Source organism: Anoplophora glabripennis, unplaced genomic scaffold (genome assembly GCF_000390285.2).
Source record: "Anoplophora glabripennis isolate ALB-LARVAE unplaced genomic scaffold, Agla_2.0 scaffold142, whole genome shotgun sequence".
NCBI classification, from domain to species: Eukaryota; Metazoa; Arthropoda; class Insecta; order Coleoptera; family Cerambycidae; genus Anoplophora; species Anoplophora glabripennis.
In genome coordinates, this window is record NW_019416275.1 from 858,074 (window position 1) to 868,566 (window position 10,493).

At 32.3% G+C, this 10,493-nt stretch overlaps 1 protein-coding gene across 1 annotated transcript; it reads right to left on the minus strand.

The window, feature by feature from the left end:
• Window positions 1-4,998: 4,998 nt before the first annotated feature.
• Window positions 4,999-9,042, minus strand: LOC111693171. The gene is made up of 2 exons (XM_023457364.1): window positions 8,646-9,042; window positions 4,999-5,042 (listed from the first exon to the last, which is right to left on the minus strand). Exons 1-2 carry the CDS (start codon window positions 9,040-9,042, stop codon window positions 4,999-5,001), a joined length of 441 nt encoding a protein of 146 aa, XP_023313132.1.
• Between the last annotated feature and the right edge of the window lie 1,451 nt (window positions 9,043-10,493).

A 10,493-nucleotide genomic window follows, 5' to 3' on the forward strand; every position in this document is an offset into this window, starting at 1 on the left:
AACGCTTGACCTCCTTGGATGAAAACAAAACTATTTAGCCTAACTTACGTATATACAAAAATGCACGCCTACTGAGATATAGCCTTCTAAATATAGAACAGAAAACATAGTTTTTTTCAAATAATTTGAAAACTGCTTTTCTTAGAAACTTCAAATTTGGTACACATATTATTTTATATAAGGGCAGTGTAAATATAGAATTTGGTGAAAATACATATCCAAGATGTTCTCTTTCTAGTGCCTGTGCTCCACTGGCTATCTCGTAACTTTTTTGTAACTATGTACGCCAATGACGACAGAATTTATATTTTTAAAAATAAGCACTATTTTAGAATATTTTTTGCCTCTTACAAAATTTTGATATCGTTTATGGATTTCGAGTAAAATTGGCATTTTTTACACATTAAATAATATAAAATCAGTTTAAGATAAATAGAACATTCTAGTACGAGGTGCCATATAACAGAGAAACAAATTCATAACAATAATTAAAAGGTTCTGTGTCAAGCTAGCTGTGATTTAATTTTAGCTTACTTTGTTTTTTATTGCAATTTATACTTTTGCTGAACAAACTGATGTTAGTAGTTTTCGGTTATTATGAAGGAAATTGTTGTGCTACTGTTTGAACATATGCTGAAAGATTTCCTAATCGAAGAATTCCAAATCACAAAACATTTGCTAATGCGGAGAGACGCCTTCGGGAAACAAGACGTTTTTTTACCTGTAAAATTAAATCGTGGATAACGTACGGCCGGAACTATTCAGCTAGAGGAACAAATTTCGGAAAGGGTCGAGGAAATTCCTCAAGTAAATACAAGGCGTTTAGCGACAGAGGTTGGCTTTCAAAAAGTTCCTTTAATAGAGTATTAAAAGACCAGTTATTACAGGTTACAGGTATTACAGGGTACAGGTAGGTATTACAGGTTATTAAAGGTCTAACAGGTGGATAGGTAGAGGAAATAATGCCCCTTTAAAATGGCCACCTCGATCCCCGGACCTAAACCCATGTAATTATTTCATTTGGGGAGCGTTGAGGACCACAGTTTAAAATAACTTTTCAGTAAATACAGAAAACGAATATGGGAAAGAATACAACATGAAATTAATGTTATGAGAGGTAATGCACAATTATTGGATAATTTCTAATTTTCGAAGAACTAATGCTTGCGTTTAAGAACAAGAAAGTAACTTTGAGCATTTACTGTAATATTATTTTAATGTGATTACAAATATCAGTTTATTTAAAATGTTAATGTTGACTTTCTTACATTATTAGTTGATATTGTTTATTTAAAATATTAGTGTTGATTTTTATTTTATTGATTGATAATACTAATACCAAAAATGTGTAGTTATTTTTTTAATGTGACGTTTTTTCATTATTATTCCCTACTTTGAGGCTGCAGTTATAAATCATTTTTTATAAATCGGAATTTTTGCCTATATTTAATGTATAAAAAAATGCAAATTTTACTCGAAATCCATAAACGATATCAAAATTTTGTAAGAGCAATAAAATCTTCTAAATTAGTGCTTATTTTTTAAAATATAAATTCTGTCGTCATTGGCATGCACACAAAAATGTTACGGAATAGCCAGTGGCGCACAGGCACTATAAATAGAACATCCTGTATATTCTCTCCAAATTCTATATTTACACTGCCCTTATATATAAAAATAAGTGTACCAAATTTGAAGTTTCTAAGAAAAATAGTTTTCAAATTATTTGAAGAAAACTATGTTATCTATTCTATATTTAGAAGGCTATATCTCAGTAGGCGTGCACTTTTGTATATAGGTAAGTTAGGCTAAATAGTCTTATTTTCATCCAAGGAATCTGTGGTCAAGCGTTGTCCATCCTTTCAGGGACACCCTGTATATGTGTTGGTGTGCGTGTGAATCTTTATATAGTGTGTAAGGTGTGTGCCTGTTTTTAGCTAGTAAGTCGTAGACAGTATTTACCGAATTATAAAAAATAATGTATTGTAGATTTGCTGTAGCCAGATGGAAAATAAAAAACACTTCAATTCCCAAATCTATACTTAACAGTGGCGACGAGGTAAATATTAAAATGAATTCAAAAAGAGGACAAGTTTGCGAATTTTCCGCAATGGACAGTGACTGGTCAGTGCACAAAGCTAGGCTTGAACAATATTTCTTCGCTGATGAAATTAAAGAAGAAAGAATTAAAAAGGCTGTGCTGTTAAATAGCCTCGACGAAGGCGCTTATAAATTAGTAGCAGATTTGTGTGTTCCTGAAGTTCCCGAACAGAAATCTTACGCAGAACACATTCAAAGTTTCGACAAATATTTCATCAAGCCAACATTTATATATTTGGAACGTTACAAATTTTATTAAGCTTCGAAGAATGTACATGAAACAGTAGCGCAATGGGGAGCCAGAGTAAGAAACCTGGGAGCAAAATGCAAATTTGGACAGGCATGGGATCAAATCCTCACGGACAAATTTATTTCTGGATATATTTTTTGAACTAGAAGAAAGTGTCACACTGGACAGGCCGACAAGTTTTAAAGGAACTACATACTCATCAGGGGGCAGTTAAGAGTGTAGCTAGGTCTAATGTATGGTAGCCCCAGATGAATACTGACATTGAAAGTTTAGTTAAACGTTGTCAGTATTGTTTACCTCAAAAAAGTATACCACCTAAAGCCTCTTTAATAACATAGCCGTTTCCCGAACATTGTCGGGAAAGATTACATCCGGATTAGTTAGGTCCATTTTATGGTACCTAAATATATTTTAGTGGTTGTAGATTCTTACAGTAAGAAGCTAATATTTTTTTTAGATTTGGACTGTAAATACGTAGTTGCTGATAACGCAAAATATTTTGTATCTAGTAAATGTCAACAGTATTTAATGGAAAATGGAATTAAATTTTCCATTAAATTTTCCATTTTCTCCTGCAACAAGTGATGCTGCAGAAATTGTGGTTAAATACTTAAAAAATGCAATTAAATCATGTAATGTGCGAGGTCCATAAGATCTACTAATTATTTTAAACAAAATATTATTAGATTATCGTAAAAAGAAACATGCCACTACAAATTATTCTCCAGCTCAGTTGTTGTTAAGAAGGAATCTAAGAACTAGATTAGATTTAATTAGGGAAAATAATGAAATAGTTAAAAGAAATTTTATCATGGTGATAGAACTAAACCTTTTAGTATAGGGTAAAGCGCAGCTGTAAGATATTATAGAGATGTAAATAAAAAAAATTAGATTTCAAGTATAATTAGAAATAAGTTAGGACTAACTTATACTGTGTATATACCTAAGTTATCAAAATTGTGGAAAAGACATTTAAATCAAATTATAGAATATAATTCTGATAATTTGAACAAGCAGCATATGACAGAAAATTTTCATGGCACAAATTCAGACAAGTTATTGCCGAGTAGTTCAGTGGGAAATGAAAGAACTAGTATTTTATCCAATGTTGAATCTAGACCTAGACGGGTAATAAAATAACCAGTCAGGTTTGTGCCATGATTATTTTTTAATTTTATTTTAAGAGAACGTTAGTTAAACTTTACATAGTGTGTAAGGTGTGTGCGTGTCTTTAGCTAGTTAGTCGTAGATAGTTTTTACCGAATTATATAAGTAATATACTGTAGATATTAGATTTGCTGTAGCCAGATGGAAAATAAAAGTAACACTTCAATTCCTAAATCGACACCTAACAGTATGAAATGTATTTTTTTATAAATTTAGGACAGGTTACCTATATGATTACAAAATTCAGAAATAAATCTACAGAAATCTTGATGCTTTATCACATTTTTGAAAATAAAAGGTATCATCATAAAAGGTATTTGTTATATGTATTTCTTGTATCTTTAGGGAAAAATCAGTTAATTATTATTATTGAACAACCTATTTAATTCTAGATAAAAATTACCTTTTGATTATTTGCTTTATAAGATTTCAAGAAAATATAGAAAATACTATTTATACTCTAAATCTTCAAACAACAAATCTAATAAATATATAATAATTCGTTTCTTAGTTAGTACTTACTTTTGACATACATTTTAAGCATATTTTACGGCAGAGTATCTTTCCTTGTCGTCTGCTAGTGCCCTTCGAAGCTCAGTGAAGGATTTTAAAAGTTAACTTTGCAACCCTCTGGAAATTGTAATCGTAAGCTTAACTTGAGGCTACACGCTGTGAAGCGAAACATTACTCTAATTCTAAAGGATCTACTTTAGCACTCCAGTTTATATTGTCTTTCTTCTTTACAATACACAATAGGCCAGTTTCGTTATGTTAATATTTGATACATTTCTCATGCGGGGATCTTAACGTGTTTACTCTTTGCTGTTTACTTGCATTTTAGAAAATAAATATTAACTTTCCTGGAGTAGAGCATGTTTAAGATAAAGGGTCTAGCCGATTGAGCATATGAACACCAGGGTCTAATGAAGAGTTTTTACCTTGTTTTTATCGTTCTTCATCTAAAAGACCTTAACAAATTAATTTTAGGCTTCTACTCCCGTTAATTAGCGAATAATGAGGGTGGCAACCCTTAGATATTGTTAAATTTAATTTTTTTTTTAACTACTCCAGATATCTTAATGAGGTTGAAACTGTTTATAAATGTTTGTTATTATATTTAAAAGTTAAAGAGTCGAATTGGTAGAACATAGTTAAAAAAATTAAATCCATATCAAATATAAAAAAATATATATAAAAAATATAATTTGGTAGAAACAATCATACAAAGTATAGATATAGATAGCTACAAGATATAAGAATTATTTAGAATCGGAACTTAATAACCATCATTATTTTCTTCAGTAGTTGTAGTTACACAAGTTTAATTAAATATGGAGGTCAATATTTCAGCTGGTTTTAGGATTTTGGATTTGCAACGTGTATGTGACAAATAGTAAATAACTGCCGCTACATGGGAATGACAGCCCACGGTTCTATTTCCATTTGCACAATCACACACATATCTTTGAATACCCCTATAGCTATTCATTATCTTCAACGAGTTTGACGAATTTTCCAGAACTCACTGAAAATGATCACAAAATATTATTTATCGGCACTTAACCAATTGTCATAAGTATTATGTTATCTTGCGGAAATAATGAAAGTATAAACCTTGAATACTTTAAAAATTCCGAAAATTTTATAAGGGTGAGATCAAGACATATTAATAATAGTTATTTATTGTATAAGTGTTTTAAGTAGCAATTTGTCCACCCAAGAATGTTTAATATTCTTAAGTGGATAAAAGCAATTAAAACATGAATGCAATACAACGTTTTATCCATAATCACATCTCAATCATATTTGTATATGAGAATTATTGGAATTTAATAAAAAAATATTTGACGATATTTCTTAGTAGTACTCAATGAAAGGTGGTAGGTTTTATTATACCTACTGGTTGGCTATGGTACGTTGTTTATTATCAATTATTTAATAAACAATTCTATCTGAATTTGGTAAAATTACAAGAAGAAATTACAAGAATTGTGTTCCTGTGGCTGTTTTTGAAGAAGCTCAAGAAGCAATTTTTCATTTATTGCCAGCGAAATCCAGGAAACATTACGAGAAAATGTTCGTCGAATTTAACGAATGGAGAGGAAAACGGAGAGTAATGACAATAAATGAAGAAGTCAAGCTATCGTATTTTTTAAATTTGAAGAAAAAATATGCAATTTCATCTAAGTGGTCGAAGCATTTGATGTTGAACGCTACTATAAAGGTCTATAAAAATATAGAAATATATAGAGATTCATGAAAATTTATACAATTATAAAATAAGGATTTTGCGTGAATGCTGTTAAAATATGCAGAAAATATATTTATCTGTGCCCAATTCGCCTAACTCAAGACAAATTCTTTTTTAAGATCAAAATGTACTTCTCAGCCTGTTGAAATCAACACATTGGCGAAGGTACCCTATAGTTGCCTCATTCCTGAATATCGCAAATCCACAAGCGTATACTGGCCATTGTATGAGGCGCACTTCAACAACTTTATTGGCCAATAAAGGTGCTGATTTTACAACCATCAAACGGCATGGTGGATAGAAGAACTCCTCTGTAGCAGAAAGTTATGTTGAGCAGTCTATATTTAACAAACATGATATTGCAAGGAAAATCCAAGGGAAATATAATTTACAAGAAGAGACATCCGTAACTTGTGCAAATTCTTCGCAAACTTCGGCAGTTGTTATGCGTTCCGAAAATGATTGCAACAATGTGAGCTGTTGTTTCCATATACCAGCAGTTATTTACTATTTTTGTCACATGCCCGTTACAACTCCTAAATCTTAAAACTAGTTGAAATATTGACTTCCATATTGACGAAACTTGTATAACTACAACTATTGAAGAAAATAGTGATGGTGATTAAACTCCGATTCTAAATAATTCTTATTCTTGTGGTTATATCTATACTTTGTATGATTGTTTCTGTCAAATTATACTTCTTTATATGGATATTTGATATAAATTTTATTTTATTACCTATGTTCCACCAGTTCGACTCTTCTGTAGTTTTTATATATAGGGTGTTCAAAAAATTTGGAACGCCCTCCCCCCTCTATCTCAGAAAATACTGCTCAAACAAAAAAATGATTAGGACAAAAGTTCCAGGGTTTTGATTGAGCAATCCAACGGCTACCTTGACTATGACCTTGACCATGACCTTGAAGGTCATTTAGAGGTCAAGTTGAACATTTTAAATACAACCGTATACTTTTGACCCCGGAAATGGTAAGAGCGGAAAATTTTACGTTCGAATGTGACCTTCACCATACCTTGACCATGACCTTCAAGGTCATTTAGAGGTCAAGTTGAAAATTTTAAATGGAACCGTATACTTTTGATCCCAGAAATGGAAAGAGCGAAGAATATCGGGTCATTTATTAAAAATCGACTTGACCTGTAAACGACCTTGAAGGTCATGGTCAAGGTCATATCCGCACGTAAAAATTTCCATTTTTTCCATTTCCGGGGTCAACAATATACGGTTTCATTTAAAATGTTCAGGTTGACCTCTAAATGACCTTGAAGGCCATGGTCAAGGTATACGGTTCCATTTAAAACTTTCAACTCGATCTCTAAATGGCCTTCAAGGTCATGATTAAGGTCATGATTAAGGTCATGGTCAAGGTTCGGTTGCTCACTCAAAACCCTGCAACTTTTGTCCTAATCATTTTTTTTGTTTGAGCGGTATTGTCTGAGATAGAGGGGGGGGTTCCAAACTTTTTGAACACCCTGTATAATAGCTAACTAATAAATGAATAAACTGTGTTTTTTTGGTATCACCTCCCAAAAATATTTTTCTCGTTTTCTACTGTTTTTAATAGAGTGAAAATTTTGTATAAAATCTAGATGTAATTTCTAGACATTTGTAAATTGTTTCAACCTCAATAAGATATCTGGACTAGTTTCGAAAAAAATTAAATGTAACGTTAAGGGTTACCACCCCCATTATTCCCTAATTAACGGGGGTAGAAGTCTGAAATTAAGTGTCAAGAGGTTTTAGATGACGAACAATAAAGACAAAGTAAGAACTCCTCATCAGACGGTGGTGTAGTTTTCATACGCTTATCGGCTATTCCCTTTAAAAAATATGATGTAATTATGATCCTTAGGCCCAGTACTTTGGGTCTCGGTTAAAGCTTGATTAACTGATCAGGCGATTAGACTGTACATATGTTGATTTATTTTATAAAGGATAGTCACAGTCTAATCGCCTGATCAGTTAATCAAGCCTTAACCGAGACTCAAAGTACCGGGCCTTATTGTAAGCAGTACATAAATATTACATATACATAAATAAATATACATTTTCCTAAAAGTTTATGGTTTCCTAGTTTTATGTTTCATTTATTTTTTGTTCAGCTCTAATAATTTTGAAAACTTAATACCCATTTAGTATTTATTTAAGGATTAAGCAACATACTGAAGAAACAAAAATTACATAACTTCACTAACATTCACTATGTTTCTTTTATTTTCATTATTACCATGTTTTCTTTTTTGATAATGTAATTTTGTTTATTTAATTTTTTGTCTATTTTATTGTTTGTCCCGATTTCGACGTCATGTTGTTATGTTACTTCACTTAAGGTATATCAATTATTATTAAAAATAAAAATTAACGGTGTTTTGTGAGAAATCGACAGGTTAAAATGAATTTTTTGGTTTTAAGGGTGTTTTCTATACAGCAACTGCAAATGCAAATGTCAATGTTGCAATTGGACTATTTTCTGAAATATTTCATATTAGATTTTTTCCTGCAATATCCAATGGCGTACTTAACTTAATTTCTTAACAATATTAACAGTTAAAAACATCTTTATGACTAGTTTTCCAGTAGGTACCAAATAAGCAAATAAATATACGTGGGAACTTTATAAATAACAAAAAACGGCCATTCATAGACATTTTTATATCAATTTTTCTTTTCTACACGCTAACTGACACTTTAGTTAATTGCAATGAAATATTTGTAAAGACTTAAGACCTTACATCATCGGGTTTGTATTTGCTTTTCTTATTTTTTTAAGGACATTGCTATTAACTTCAGCCTTGAAACTGCACCGATTTTCTGCTCACATTAATTAGTTCTCTGTTCTATAAAATGAAGAACTTACCTATTATAGTCAAGTTGACGTGCGTGATGCGCGTTGGGGAGTTCTGGAAGTCGACCCTGCAGTGGAAAATCTCCTCGTCGCTTAACTTTGTGGGGGATATGCTCATCATAGCCCTGTGATCATCCAGGATCCTCAGAAAATATCTATTGTGAAGGGAAGGCTCTGCCCAATGTTGGGGGTGACTACCCCGGACGTCATATTTATAGATAGGCGATTCCTCGACACCCCTATACCACAGAACAACACTTAATTTATCGGGGATGAGCGTCGGGGTGAGGTTACACGGTAAGGAGGCGGTGCCCCCATCTGAGGCCTCTACGAACTCGGTCGCGGGTTCTGCCTCTGAGCAGGTCACTATCAGCACTAACACTAACACTAAGAATCCGGCACTGGACATCATGCTACATGACCGATTATGCAGGGGTTTGTTCTATTATAATTAAATTTTGAGCACAGTTACAGAAAAATAGTTATTATACCGAGGCCATTCGTTGTCTTGCACATGAATGTTCACCCTGAAACAAAAAAATAGAAGATAGTCACGTCATAAAAATTTTTCTTCTTTCTTTCATTTTCATAAAAGAAAAACATATGTTGAATTACTAAACATTATAAAACGACCCCATACAGCAAATAAAAATTGAGTAAATTTTCACACAAAAATCAACGCAATTTTTTGTTAAAAAGAGTCCACAATAAATATTGTGTTGGTAATATTAATTAACATTTGAGATGAGATTGCTAAATTATGTCATTATATTAATGTAAGTAAATTTCTCTCTAAACATATTAAATGTGTATATATATTATTTATGTTTGTCTTATTTAATTCAAATAATTCGTTAAATGAATTCTATTTAACAGTTTAACAAGTACCTAATAAGGACAAGAAACAAAATAAATCGTTTTGAGTTAGATTTTGTAGACACGACTTATATGTCGTGCCAAATTAAATTTAGTATAACGAAACCTTGTAACACAACATGTTTTGAACAAAACGCTGATAAGTCACTTAAGTAATTTTTTAGAGTAATTTAGTTTATTATGTATTACAAACTGAGGGTTGTTTTCGGTGTGCACCAAATAAAAATCTCTCTCAAGGGAAAAACGTATTTTATTGTAAACAAAGTTTGTGAAAAAGACGTGTTGTTCGAGAGAGCGTTCGCTGGAGAGTCTTCGTGGTGTGGAGTCCCTCACAGGTATAAGTATCTGGTGCTGGGCGCCAATCTGCCTGGACCTTTTCCTGGAATCCTGTTGCGTCCCGCGTTTGTTTTTTGTCCTTGCAACTGCTAAGCCGTCCGGCGTCAGCCTGGCGCTCTTGACGTAATACTTATGGGTCACTTGCGGACATGTGTACCCACAAAACATTATTATAAATATTTTGTATTTTGGTTATATACGCAGGAATGGTAAAATTAATTTTTAGTTTAACTAATTTGTGTATGTTCTTTTTGTATTATATACAGGGTGTTCCCGAAATAAGTGCGTTCCTTGAAAAGAGTGATAGGGGGCATGAAAATGAGCAACTTTTATTAAGCAACTGATAGTCTGTTTGTTTTCGAGAAAATTAGTTAAGGGAATATAAACCGACCCTGTGCATCTTGTGCACGTGCGTTATATATTATTTAGCCGGTCTATAACATATTTATTGGTGTGATGCAATTCCTCACGTTGTGCAGAGATCTCGGTTCTAGCTACGGTTTTCAGTGAATGCAGGGTGTGATGTTTTTGGTGACAGAATTTGACAGCATGTTTATTAGCACAACTTTGAACAATTTTTCTGGAGTATATCATCTATTAGTAGAGTTCTTTTAATATCTCATGAGCCGCGAAATGCGCGAAAGGCGT